This window comes from Vulpes lagopus, chromosome 14 (assembly GCF_018345385.1).
Source record: "Vulpes lagopus strain Blue_001 chromosome 14, ASM1834538v1, whole genome shotgun sequence".
Classification (NCBI taxonomy): domain Eukaryota; kingdom Metazoa; phylum Chordata; class Mammalia; order Carnivora; family Canidae; genus Vulpes; species Vulpes lagopus.
The window spans coordinates 34199130-34213209 of record NC_054837.1 but is presented as its reverse complement, the minus strand read 5'-3'; the positions used below and the strand labels follow the sequence as shown (position 1 = coordinate 34213209).

At 43.9% G+C, this 14080-nt stretch overlaps 1 protein-coding gene across 1 annotated transcript in view; it reads left to right on the top strand.

Moving 5' to 3' along the window:
• LOC121475341 (transmembrane protein 132D-like) overlaps positions 1 to 14080 on the top strand; it is a 225613-nt gene that overhangs the window by 133521 nt on the left and 78012 nt on the right. The window contains exon 4 of the mRNA XM_041728537.1: positions 4780 to 4963. Within this exon, the coding sequence (XP_041584471.1) occupies positions 4780 to 4963 (184 nt within the window). The remainder of the gene's footprint in view (positions 1 to 4779; positions 4964 to 14080) is intronic.

Sequence of the window (14080 nt, the reverse complement as noted above, 5' to 3'; positions counted from 1 at the left end):
TGGTAGCAGAATGAAGTTCGATCATTGGCATTCACTGCAAGGATCTACCATAACATGTTGGTTTTCTAATCTGGAAAAAATGCAGGTAGCTTTCACATGCATTGACTTGAATCTCAAATACTTAGTTCTAGATGGTTCTAGCACTAGCAGGTCCATGTCTACATGGTTTCTTATCCCTCCAATGGATGGTAGGCTCTCATATCTAAAGCTCTAGTTGCTACATGTCTACTTTGATTTGTAGACACACCGTAGAACTAAAAGAGTTGGCAGAGGACCCTGAAGGCAGCCTGATATCAAAGTATCTTGTTCCAAAAATGTCCCAGCTTTGCTTGTCCAGAAATTATTTGGGGCATCCAGTTTCCAGGTGTAACCTATGGACCTATGTTTCTAGTAGAGGATGAGAAGTTGCTCTCCTAGATCCTCATTGCTCATAAGCATGCCTATCTGACCATGGAAAAAGAGGTGGGGGTGTGCATATATCACGCAGGGATCAAGGGTGGACATTTCACCTTCACATCTCCTGGATCCTTCTCCTGTCAGCTGGGTGACACTGCTGATATCTTACCCTTGCGAACCTAGATTTTCATCTACAAATTGGCAGTCAATCACCGTTATTTACTGGAACACTGTGAGAATCACATGTGTGCATAAGACATAAAAAGCCCTTAAATACAGTGTTTGGCACAATAAAAGTGCTCAATAGAGGCTGTTTTATCATCTGGAAAAAGACGTGACGATCCTAAAATAAGACTTTGTCTTTTGAAAATGATGTCCTTTTTTGGCCTTGGGATCTGCTGAGGTGGGTCTTGCAGAGCCCCATATTTTGTTTCCTTCGTTGGGTTTCTCAGCCATGGCCCTAACAGTGTTGGTCACTGTCTGTGCCTGAGAGCTTTGTTTGCATTTCCCTTAAATTTTGTGAAGCCTTGAACTGTGTTGTGCGGCCAGTGGGAGTGCCTTTGTCCATTTGGAGGAAGCCCCCACTCATGAAAAGGTTTAGAGTTTGAACCCAATGCACAAAAGGGTTCACATAAGGGAAGCTTGTTGAGAAATGGGAAGAGCTCTGCAAACCAAGGAGATGGTGCTCATCTCTGTAAGGAGGACAGGCTGCAGGAAGGCACTGCCCAACCCCTATGGATACAGCCTGTCCACAGGGATTTGAGGTGCCTGTGAGGTGTGAGGCTGCATTACCGCCTCTGCTCCCTCTCACTTGTCAGCTGCAGGCAAGACAGGGCAGGAAGGTGGCTTCTTGGCTTGCTGAGGCTGGTAGCACCCATGCCAGGGGAAGAAACCCAAACTGCAAGTGGTCTCCATGCCTAGAAGGCTGACAAGTCCTAAGTTTGATGTAGGCCTGATCCTCTTCGTGCAAAACCTGCCCAACTTAACAGTACTGCTTCCTGGGGGAGCTCACACGTGGAGCTCATCCTTATTGCTCCTTATCTGACTGGCCTGTGGGGCAGGAGATGAAGGAGGGTGGAAGGGTAGGGCTGCATCCAGGGTCATCAGAAGTGGTGTCTGGACGCGTCAGTCTTATCCACCCCCCGGGCCTCCTTGGCTGGAATTCTGTTCCTGTCTCTCTTCACTGCGTGCTTGTGGCATTTGAAACCTTCACAGCTCACCTGTGGCTTCACCGATTTTCCCAGCCATACCTCCCAAATCCATCAACTCCATACATTCTGTTTCTAATATCTCCATATCCAGAATACTTCATGGAATGCAGATGTCCATGTAATTAAACCTGTATAAACTTAACTCCGTTGCTCATAGTCCTAATTGGATGGTGGGATCACCTGGATAAAAGGGAGAGAGAGAATCAGTGAGACAGGTGCCTGCCCCTCCTCTGGAGCAACAGGAAATCTGAGGGAGTGGTGTCTGGTCATTGGTTTATTTATAAAGTTCCCCTGGCAATTCTAATGCATGAACAAGGTGAAAACCTCTGCTCTCTGCAGACGGATCATATAAACATCTACTTAACCTATCGTGTCTGTCCTATAACACAATAGATTCCATTCTGATGAATACCGGGCATTACACTCTATGCTAGACATAACTTGGAACAAAATAAGCAGAGCTCCTCTTTAGGACACTTCCAGTTAAACATACAAACTGCAAAGGTACAGTCCTTAGCTTTAGAATCAAACACCAAGAAATGATCAATATTGCCAAATATGCAAGCATTCCAGGATCCTGCACATGTTGACCATTTGCAGAAAGGTATTGAAATTCAAATATCCACTGATCCAAGTCACAAGTGATGAGCTATCCAAAGCTAGATCACTGTATACAGAATTCACAAGGGAGGTGGTCAGAAATGTGCTCACAGCCATATGGCATCAGAACCTTTGAGAAGCCCATGCAAGTTAAGGAATCATTCAAAAAAACCCCACACATTTGTACACGGTTTCAGGGTCCCCAAGTCTGATATGTTCCCCAGGTTAAGAATTCCCAATGTAGGGAGCTTTTATCACCACATCAAAGAGATGAGAGTCAGCTCAAAAGCAACCGTGTTTCAAAAGCGACATCTTGGCCCGGCAAGGAATCTAAAGGAAAAGAGAAAATAAACTTTATAGGAAACCTGGCGGGGTGACTGGATGAGTAAAACTAGATGAAGGAAGTAGAGCCCTTTTAAAATTAGACTTGTTGTTTTATGGCTAGCTCTTGTAGAATGGGAAGAATTTAAATCTACAGAGAGATTTACAGACACATTCCTGATAGAGCAAGCTCCATGAGCAAACACACCATCTGTGGCAGCAAATAAGTCCAGTATTCCACGGAGCGAGGATTGCTTGGTTTTGCTGGAGGTTAGGGCACCTGGGTGGGGCACCAGAGAACGGAAAGCTGTGTAGACAGTAGGGTCACATTTCTGCCCTGTAGGGGTTCCCGTGATGCCTCAGCTGAGGCCCCCATGCCTCAGCTCAGTGTTGACTCGTCTGTTCTGTCCATCTCTCCCTCCCCGTGGCCACAAAGAAGCAGGGCTCGGTACAGCTAAAAGAAGGACTTGCCGTCTCCTGAGTGGGGAGGAAATGCCAGAGTTCTTGTGAGTTTCCAGACCAGAACAGTATGTGCTGCCATCCTGATCTCGGGGTTCCACCACCTGTGGGAACTCTGGACAGAGGCCCCAAAGAGGCAGCGGTCAACTCTTATCGCGGCACCGATTCTCAAAGAGTTAAACTGCTCCTCTTTCAGAGGCCAAGGGTGGGTGGGTGGGGGGGTCCCTTGGGATTTAAACACCAGGTGCCAAATTCTTCCTGATTCGTGCTCACCGTGCTCACTGTCCACAGCAGCTTCTCCTGCTCCATGCCAGAGAGCTGCTGCAAGAGAAAGTCAACCTCTGTGGTCCAGTCGGGACACTCTCCTTCCCTGGGGCAGTCCCGCGATCTCACCCCTTGGTTCCCTGTCCATCTCCTCAACACCTCCTTTTCCTCCTCCTCTTCCTCTTCTACTTCCTCCTCCTCTTCTTGCTCCACTTCCTCTTCCTCCTCTTCTTCCTCCTTTTCCTCCTCCTCCTCTTCTTCATTTTCTTCCTCTTCGTCTCCCTCCTCTTCTTCCTCCTTCACTTCCTCCTTCTCTTCTTTTTCCATCTCCACTTCCTCCTCCACTTCCTCTTTCTCCTCTTCCTCTTCCTCCTCCTCTTCCTCTTCTGCTTCCTCCCCTCTTTCTCCTCCCCCCTGTCTTCTTTCATCACAACTACCCCTAAGTTTCCAGTATCCCATCTCACCCCTTACTTTGAGAAGAAAGCTCCCTGGAAGCCCCACCCTCCATCTCTGAGCTTCTTATTAGATCTGAGGGTGTGATAAACATTTCAGGAGCTCCATGTATATAAAAGGCCAAACCTGTAGTCCTGAGTGTCAGATATCAGTGATCATTCTGCAGTGATGTGACATTTGAATCTTCAGAGACGGATCTGATAGGTGGGAGTTGCTTCAGCTGCTGAGGCTTAAATAGATGTCTCCTGGCCGCCTCCTCTGTTATTCCTCACCTGCGTGTTCTTCACTTCTTCCCTTAGGGAGCGGCTGGCCCCACACTCGCCTTTTTCCCACCCATGATATAGAAGAGCAGGCATTTTGTAAAAGTGGACTATGAGGAGGCAGAAGGGGTAGCCAGTTAATTAAACTCACATACATAGCGACAAAAGTCATCCTGATAACCTCCCTTGGACTCATTTCCAGATGCATGTTTATAGGAAAAACCAGAACGTCTAAGAACTAATAACTGTTACAATTACTCCTGTCTCCAGGTGACATCAGGCTGCTTCTCTGCATGTACTCCGTGGCCTCACTCTCCTGTCCCTGCCTCACCTCTGTGCCTCTGCATCTCTATCTCACCACCACCAGATAGCAAAGCCACATCACCCTCAGACTCTTTAAAATTCTCTGCATCCAATTTGAACTGACTATAGCTTTGGAAAATTCAATATAAGCAGCATATAGATTTTGAGGAGTGAGGGAGAGAATCCTAATCTCCTGGATGGACAGAAGAAAGGAAAGCATTTAGGAAATGTAATCACCACTTTTCATAACTATCCACAAGCACCTGCCCTGGGAAGCTAAGCAGCCCACAAAACCGGGGAGTGGTGCCGTCTAAGATGGGCCGGTGCCATGGATCAGGTTGGAAATGGTGTGTTTTTTTGATGTTGCATCTCCAAAACACCCTTCATGGGGATAATGGGAACATACATGTGTGTGTACAAAGACACATGTAGAAATGACAAGTGTTACCCGTTGCCCCCAAGGGCGACCACTCTCCAGTGGCTCAAAGTTGTTGTCCTTTGCTTCTCTCCAGTGTGGATGGAGCCTCCTATGAAGTCATGCAGATCGACATAGAAATAGAGGAGCCCAGTGACCCACCAGCCACACAGCTTGTCACGTGGCAGGTGGAATATCCAGGAGACATCACGTCTGACTTGGGTGTATCCAAGATCTATGTGAGTCACAAGGACCTGATGGGCGTCATCCCGCTGGCCATGGTAAGAATGTCCCTGCCTTGGGTTGTCAACACAGAACCCTGGGGAAAGAGACGCTCCACACTGTCACCCAGACTTGGTGGAGAAGCGTCAAGGATCCAAGAACTAGGGTGGGGGGCACCTGAACCTGAATTCTACTACGCACAGCTGAGTCTAAAAATACATTTTTTCTCTAAATAATATTTTCAGAGTATTATTTAGAAAATCATCCAACTCCAGGCATTAGATTTGGAGCTTCAGTATTTGAAAAGTATTGATCATTTAATAAACGTGTTCCTACCATACGAGGTACACTTCAAGGATCTCAGATACATACACCTGCAGACACCAAACAGGTTAAGTATATGAGTGAAACATGGCAGGTGTCATGGCCAACACATGCCGAGTCATAAAGCGACAGCTAATATTCACCACATGGAAAGCCAACATGGGAAGCCACACTTCACTTGTTAAGATCTGTGATTTTCCAGGAAACTCATAAATGTAGTTTTAATGTGAAATGTCAACTTGTTCGTGTTGGCAGCTAATTAAAAATAAATGAAACACTATATAGGCAGGCGTTAACTGTGTTCCATCCATAGGGCATCTGTTTACAGATCTTGAAAAAGATCGAAGGTTGTAAATCTGTCTGTGTGTTCAGTAGGATTTGTGGAACAAACATGGGCTTTCACCCGTGAAGGGCCATTCCCTGGATTCTGTGTCCTGCACCCCGCTCCCTGTGGGAAGCCCCATCGTCCATGTTCCCTTAACAAAACATACAGATGCCCCGTATGTAGAACCTACCTTTCCTCAGACTCTTCAGGAGACTACAAAGGAATAATACATTTTTAAAATGTGAATTTTCACAGTGGAAAAGCTTGGGCGTGTTAGTCTGCTGACAACGATGTGAGCTTTCTCCTGTTACAAAAGTACTTTTCTTGTCAGAAGCAAAACATGGGTTGACCTATCCATGGACTGCCCGTTGTCTCCTCTGCACCGCCTGTTAGGAAATATTGACAAGGGTTATAATATAGTGCAGAAAGAACTTCGGGAATCAATCTTTCAATAAAGGGTAGCATGGACAGTTGCCTAGTGACAGCCAGTTAGTTATGATGCTGTTCATCAGGAAAGGTAAAAGTATTTGAGGTACTTCTGTTAATAAGGGCTCCTATGAATGATTTCTTTTATTTTGAAGGCACTGAGCCTCCCCTGGTGCATCGTTTCACGGGTGAGGGTAGCATTCCTTCCATTAGGCTCTTCGTGAGTTGTTCTATTACGGGGGATGGCAAGACCATTTGTCTTGAATAAGGAATTATTTGAATTTGCTCCTTTTCAGCACCTTTGGTCAAATGAGCTGTTTGCAATTCTTGAAACAGCTTCTGTGGCTTTGCTCAGCAGAGCTTAACCTCCTGTTCATTTCCCACACTCAGCATTTCTCTTGCCTCACATGCCCCTGATGCTTCCGTTGCTTATCCCAAACCCCATTTTCTCCATAAACCACATGAATCCCCACCTGACCAGGCACCTGTCCATCCTCTGCTGATCTTCAAACATGCTCCACTTACCTCACCTGTCCAGCCACAATAGGTATAGCTCTGTAAGATCATGTGATGGCAGAGCCAACACCTACTTGACCCTTTTAATAGTTGGGAATTGCATTTGGTTGAAAGCAAGAGAGATCCTCACCCACCCAGTCTACTTTACCCCAGCCAATTGTGGCCTAAATACAAATGTGTTTCTTTTTTCCCATAAAGGAACTCCTAAGGTTGGCGGTATAGTTTTTATATGGTGCTTCATGCCACCTGACACTCAGACTCTGTCTTGATTTCTGCTTCAGAAGTTTGAGGACATGAATTCCATCCTCATGGTTTATCTTAGGGTTCAAGATGGATACTAGAGTGCAAACCAACTTATCTGTATTTTGTAGACCAGAAAAAGTAAGAAATTCAGGAGCTCAAACATGGCCAGTTACTCTTCACTTTCAAGAAGCAAGGATCTGACATAATATTTCTGGCTACATCCATTTGGCAAACACTTAGTCATATGGCCATACCTAGATGAAAGGAAGGCTGATTAATCTTTATTTTAGCAGGGCACATTGCCTAGACTCTGTTACAAGGAAAGAAGAAGAAGGTATTTATTTCAAGGCAATGGGCAAGATTCATAATAATTCTCCTTCATTTCCACATAAGGAAGCTGAGGCTCAGAGGGGTCACTGAGTGTTTTCCATTCTGTACTGGTCTTTAAGAAACTCCTAGGAAGCAAATAACCTAACTGAATCCTAGCCTCCACTTAACAAGCTATGCAAGCGTTCTTATTCACAGTGCCTCGTTTCCCCATCCCAAGGCGGAAAAAGAGGCAATACCTCCTCACAGGTTGTTGTAAGGATAAAATGATAACTCTAGAGTGCCTAGAACAGTGTCCAGTCCACAATAAATGGTAGCTATTATTATGTTTGTTTAACCTCTGGATGCAAAGTATAAATAGTTCCCTGACAATAATATTGTAGATTGTTTCAGGAAGGGAGTTTGGTCCAAGCCCCCATTATTTCATGACATAAGACGAGTGGCAGACTGTGTGTAAGTGCTCACTGAATCTTGAACTGAGTTGAATGAGTTGGATTAGAACACGTTTGGTCTGATGAGATTTTACAAGCAATCTTGGAGCATCTTCCTCTGGAACTCAGGGTGAAGTCTTAAAGGTCTTGACTCCCCAATCTTTCATACAGTGTTCTGAGACCCCTTTCCCAAGAAGACTGCTTCATTTTGCCTTTGACTTGATTGGCAAAAGAGCTTTGGCCATTTTTAGGGGGATTGACCTCATTAAATGAGCTTTTTGCCATTTCATTTTATTTTAACTTTGTTTTTGGTCATCATATGTTCATTGGGGGATATTTGAAGGAGATCTGATATCCATACATCTATTAATCTATTCATCTGCATCACACATTCTTGAAATATTAGAGAAACAGAAGGAAAGCCAATTTACCAAGAACATGACGAGTGAGGAGAAGGTGCTCTGGGTTGAGATCACAGTCACTGAAAGAAGTTGGGAGCTAGATAAAGGGGGTGGATCTTCAAGTGTGCTTGGAAGCTATTGCAATACCCATGTGTGTTTTTAGAAGAGCACTCTGGCTGTAGGTGGAGCATAGATTTGGGAGAGTAAGAAAGATGTCAGAGAAAGTTAATTCTGTCCTTTGGCTGCTGTCAAATAACCCTGACCTGGCACTATAAGCGTGGCATTTACTTGTTCCTAACCTCTCCTGTAGGAGTATGAGCAGCCTGGGGCTTATCAGATGCCTCCAGGGACTTAAGACATAACCTCCCTTTATCCTGTTGCTGAGTGATCCCAAAGATACTGACCTCATCCCCACGGCCTTGGGTTAATAATAGCCATGTTCCTGTGGCAGCCAGCAAGAATAAGCAGAAGGGCAGAGGGAGGATGTCCCTCTTTCCATTCAGGACATGACCCATTTCTGAAAGCAGCACCTCTGCTCCCAGCCCATCAGCTGTGAACTCAGCCAAGTGACCACCTTTAGCTGCAGAGGAGGTGGGAGAGAGTTTTATTCCAGAGGACATGGGTCCAGCTAAAACTATGTTATGGTGGAAGAAGGAAGGAACACTGATTCTGTTCTGGATGGCCCCAGAGGGCTGAAGTAAGGACACTGGAGAAAGAGTGAGGTGAACCCTTTTAGGTACATCTTAGTAGGTAGACAGATGACTGGACTGGACTTTCCCATGCATTGGACATAGCTATTAAGGAAAGATGGCAGAAAAAAACTATGAATTCTAGTTCTAGGCACATTCAAAGAGCTTCCCATATATCTCCATGATCTACACACAAATCTAAAATGTTTAAGAGATCTTCTATTATGAAATATCCTATGGTTTACATTTTTCCACAAAAATCTTTGCACACATCTCTGATTTCTGTACATAAACTTTTAGGAATAAATTCAAATCAAAGGATACGAATCAAAGGATATGCAATATTATAATTTTTTAATAAGTCTCTAAACTGCCTTCCAGTAAGTTTAACCAATTTAATTCCACCTACTGTGTAAGATGATACCCATTTCCTTGCAGCTTTACAAACGTAGGAGATTAAAATTTAAAGATAGGCAATTTATTAGGCAAAAATGATACCTGTGGTTGCCTTAATTTTTTTATTATTGCCTTAATTTGCCCTTTTTTGGTTCCAATTGTAAATTTCCTTTTCAAACATTTGTTCTTAGCCATTTCCTTTCCCCGTTGGGAATTCCATTTCTTGTTACTCTGTCATAAAAAAAATCTTTTTTATTGTGGTAATAACACATAACATGAAATTTACCATCTTAATCATTTTTAACTATAGAGTTCGTTAGTGTTAAATATTTTCACATAATGATGCAACAGATGTTGGGAACGTTCTCATCTCACAACCCTGAAACTCTACCCACTGAACACTAATTTCTCCTCCTACTCCCAGCCCAGCCCCTGGGCACCACTTTCTACTTTCTGTTTCTATATATTAGCAATGCTGACCTTTTCACGGGCATGTTATTGCAAGTATTCTTCCCAATTTACCATGTGCTTTCTAATCTCACAGATTTTAACATGCAGAAGTTTGGAGGTATTTGCTTAATTTTCATGCGGTCAAATCCACTGATCTTTTCCTTAATGGAAATCCCTCCTCTCCCCTAATTATGACCGAGAGGAAAAGCATGCTGTTTTTGTTTTACTTGTTCTTGTAAAATCTCATAAATTCAAATACTCCCAGACAGCATATTTGAATAGGTAGAACTGTCATTTTGAGAAAATAAAGCTGAAGGTAAATGCAATTGTGACACCTTATATTATCATTAAGGATTTGAGATCATTTTGGGTTGGGGCTCATGGCCTCTCTATCCTTTGTGTGACATATAATTCCATCTCCAGGAAAGCTTTGAAATGTGATGCAGTTAAGCACCAACTTTCACAGCCAATTTCCCAAAAGACATTTATTTCTTCTTCAATATTTTGCCCATTTTCCCCCTGATGTCTACAGCCATAAAACCTTTTTAAAGAAACCCATTTATGTATTTCTCTTTTTATTACATTATTTTTTCCTGCTCAGGAAATGATGCCTTACCATCTTAGGGAGAAAATAGTGAGGAAGATGTCATTAAGTGTGCATTAACGTTAATCTAATTAGTGCATGTCTGTAACGGCATGTCACTGTCTGATTCTAGAAAACGGTGTTTGCACTTAGAAAAACTGGAACCTTCTAGAGGGAGGGGGCTAAGATGGGAAGCCTCAGTTGTTCAAGGCTCTTCAGCATCCTTCTCCCCTGCCTCCAGGGTCTGAGTAAAACAAGTGTTTTGAGCTTCCACCAAGATTCAGATAACGACACTGATATCCTTGAAATCATTAGGATGTGCTTTTCATTTTAAACTAATTTTAAAGTGAATGGGAACAAAGGGGAAAGGAGAAAAAATAAGTGGGAAATATCAGAAAGGGAGACAGAACATGAAAGACTCCTAACTCTGGGAAACGAACTAGGGGTGGTGGAAGGGGAGGTGGGCGGAGGTGACTGGGTGACGGGCACTGAGGTGGGCACTTGACGGGATGAGCACTGGGTGTTATTCTGTATGTTGACAAATTGAACACCAATAAAAAATAAATTTATTAAAAAAACTAATTTTAAATATGTTTTTGATCCTATTGGGCGGTGGCTGTTGGGATACTGTAGTTGTGGGTGCTGCTCTAAGTCTGGGTAATGGAAGTGGGTGATATCACTCTCCTGTGGATTGTAGGAATGTGCCTCCTCCCTGTTTGGCTCCTGATGAGGTCCCCCCTTTACTGTGTTTTTCAGCCTTGACCACCAGTCTTAGCCATCAGAATTGAGGTAGGACTTTAAATGGAATGTAATCAGAAGATATGGTCGGGATGGACAATCACGGTTCTTGAAAATGATGAAAAGATAGCCACCCTGATGAATGATTTGGCGATGGTGACGTTCTGTGATATTTGCAATGATGTGAGGTATAGATGTCTCCACGGGTCCTTGGAGAAGGCCAACAGAGTTTTTAAACAAAATCAAAATTAAAGGTGTGCCAGGTGCTCTTCATGAAGTTCATAATGATCTTAAATGTTACTCTAATGAGAGCACAAATGCATCTTATGAATCTCTCTGTAGAGCCCGCTTCCAGTGCTACCTCCTCCAGGGAATCTTCCTAGATCCTCACAGCTAGATATGATCTTTGTCAATTCTCCCGCTCAGTCCACCCCATGATTTCCTTGTGCATGGTGACTTCCTTGACAGTAGTCAAGTCAGGGGATGCAGACACTCTCGAGTTATTTTTCATCATTGAGATCACTCCATTGGGAGCTGTAATAGGCAAGCGCCATGCCCAAGTTGTTTGGGAAGACGTCAGCCCAGTACATTCCTTCATGTACCCTCCATGTCCTTCCCCATTTCATCCTATTCCAACCCCACCCAAATCCTTCCAATATTCAAGCCCCTTCCGAAGTAGAAGCAGCTAGATGCCAGCACACCAATGCTGGCTTACTGTTTATGCCATACTCAAATGCCTTCTGCTCATTAGCTTGAGTAAGGGTCATCCTAGCTCAGATGACTGTGAAGTAGACCTCATCAGACCCTTCACTCACCTGACAGAGTGTTGAGTTCTTTCTTATGTGAGTCCTGGGATTACAAGAAACTAATCATGAAACAACCACTTCCCTCCTTGTCCACGTGCATCTCCTTAAGTCTTATTAATCAGGGCACTTCCTGAATCTGTAGTTCAGTAGGCTCTTATTTCTGTAAACCTAGCTCACAAAACTCACCCGTGTTTTTACAGCCATACAATTTACTATTATAAAGACAGATAAAATGCATTTTAAGTAAGCTTTCCTGGATCTAATACATTCCTCCCCCTAAATACAGTTGACCCTTGAACAACACAAGGTTGAACTGTGTGGGTTTACTTGTATGGGGATTTTTTTCAATAATTACAGTCCAGTCCTGTACATGTGTTTTATTTTCCTTATGATTTTCTAAATAACTTTTATCATCTCTAGCTTACTTTATTGTAAGAATGCAGTATAATACATAAAACATACAAATGCGTCTTGATTATTTATGTTATCAGGCTGCTGGTCAGCAGTAGGCTGTGAGTACTTCAATTTGGGGGCGGAGGTCAGAAGTTATATGTGGATTTCCACTGTGGCTGGTTCGGTGCCCCTAAGCCCTGTATTGTTTTAGAATTAAGTGTAAAATGAACTTTCTTTTCATGGATCACACCCTCCTCTGATCTTCAGAATCTCATGACCTAATCTCCTGGCACCTTTGCCTTGCTTGTGTTGTCTCCCTACCATCAAACCAGGTCCTCTTCCTATTTGCACACCCAGCAGAAGGCACAGCACTATCCCATCATCGATGCCCAGAGAGCACCCTTACTGCCCACTGGCGATAGGGTAATACGGGGTCACTTGTCTCCTGCGTCACCTTTGAAGTCAGTGGAGGCAATGAGTTGTGACAGTAGCTCCTGAGATCACAACTGGAGAAAAAGGCCCCCATATTAGGGAAGGAAACTCTCTTTCCTGGCTCCACTAATGAAATTTCTTTTTATTTTTGGCATGAAAGCAGATTCTTGGCTCTTTTTTGTTTGACTTTCCATGGTATTCTTTTCCTGTGTCAGCCTGTTAATTAATATGCCAGATCCCTCTGTTGTTTTACTCAGACTTTTTGAAAATTCAGTCACACCGGATAGCACAGCCTTGCTTTCATTTTTATACGTTCTCGACCAAGTGCAAATTAAGTTGTGGCTGTAGCCCTTGAGAAAAATCTCTGCTTCAAGAAGCGTTTTCACTTTGTGTGTTTGGTGAATAACCATGGCTGCCCTCAATAGCGTTCACAATAATGACACAGATCCTCAATGCTTATTATGTACCAGGTGCGGCTCTCCATACCTCCTTCTATCTGTTAACTCATTAAGTTCCTTCAGGGACCTGGTGAGGCTGGTACTGCCCTCCCCCCCACAACTTAATAGAGGCAGGAGGGCACATGCAGTGGAAGAATGCTCCAAGCCATCCAGCCAGGAAACTGAGCCGGAAGAAGGGTCCAAATGGATGGGTTCCAGAGCCCATGCTGTCAGTCAGTGCACTCCACCACCCTCTCCGTGAAAACAGAGTTTAGGCTGTCGATCAGTTCAGTATGCAAAAGGATCTTTGGAAAATGCAAATACAAAAAAAAACCACTCATAAAAAAATATGAAATTGAGAAGTCTTACTGAAATAGGAAAGTCATCTGAAAATGAATTATTTATTATGCACAAAGCCACTGCCTTTTCTCTTCAGCCCACTCTGGTGCCTTTGATGCTGCTAATGAGCCCTCCTCTTCAGAGGTGATTTATAATGAGGTGGTGGCGGCTGAACCTCAGTGCTTTTAAAGATACAGAGTACAAAATAAGTCAGAGTGGTTTTGCTGTTGTTGGCTGTCATGTGGTTATAACAGCCCCAACTGACGTTCAACCAGATGTGATCATTGGGCCAATATGCTTGTGATGTAACTGAGCTTGCAGGCACTCTGGAAAGCAATCTGTCCCAGCAGCACTTCCTGAGCTCCCACTGTGTGCCAGGCACTGGCCTTTGTGTTGGGGTTATAACAGAGTTCACGTCCCACTGAGGGGAGGGGCAGCTGGTAAATAAGCAAAAAATAATTGAGCAAAATGAATTCAGAATTGATCTCTGCTTGGCAGAAAATAAAACAGGATATAGGGAAGTGAGCCCTTCAAGACTGGGGCACTGCTGCGGAGGTGACATTTGAACTGAGGCAGAATGCCAAAGATGGATCCAACATGGGAAGATAGGGCGAGAGCTGGGTTTCCAGATCAAAGGGAAGGTGGATGCCAAGGCCCCAAGCAGGTGCCAGCTTGGTGCACCTTGGAATGGAAAGGTCAAGTGGAGCAGAGGAATGGTGATGAGAGGGCATGAGGTCCAAGTGGGCAGGCACTGGATTATCTAGATCCTCACCAGCCATGATATGTGTAGGAGGATTTCTCATTCATTGTGTTTAAATCTCATCAGATTCATGATCTACTTCACTTTGGGGGCAACTGGGTGGCTCCATCGATGAAGCATCTACCTTCAGATCAGGTCATGATCTCCAGGTCCTGAGATC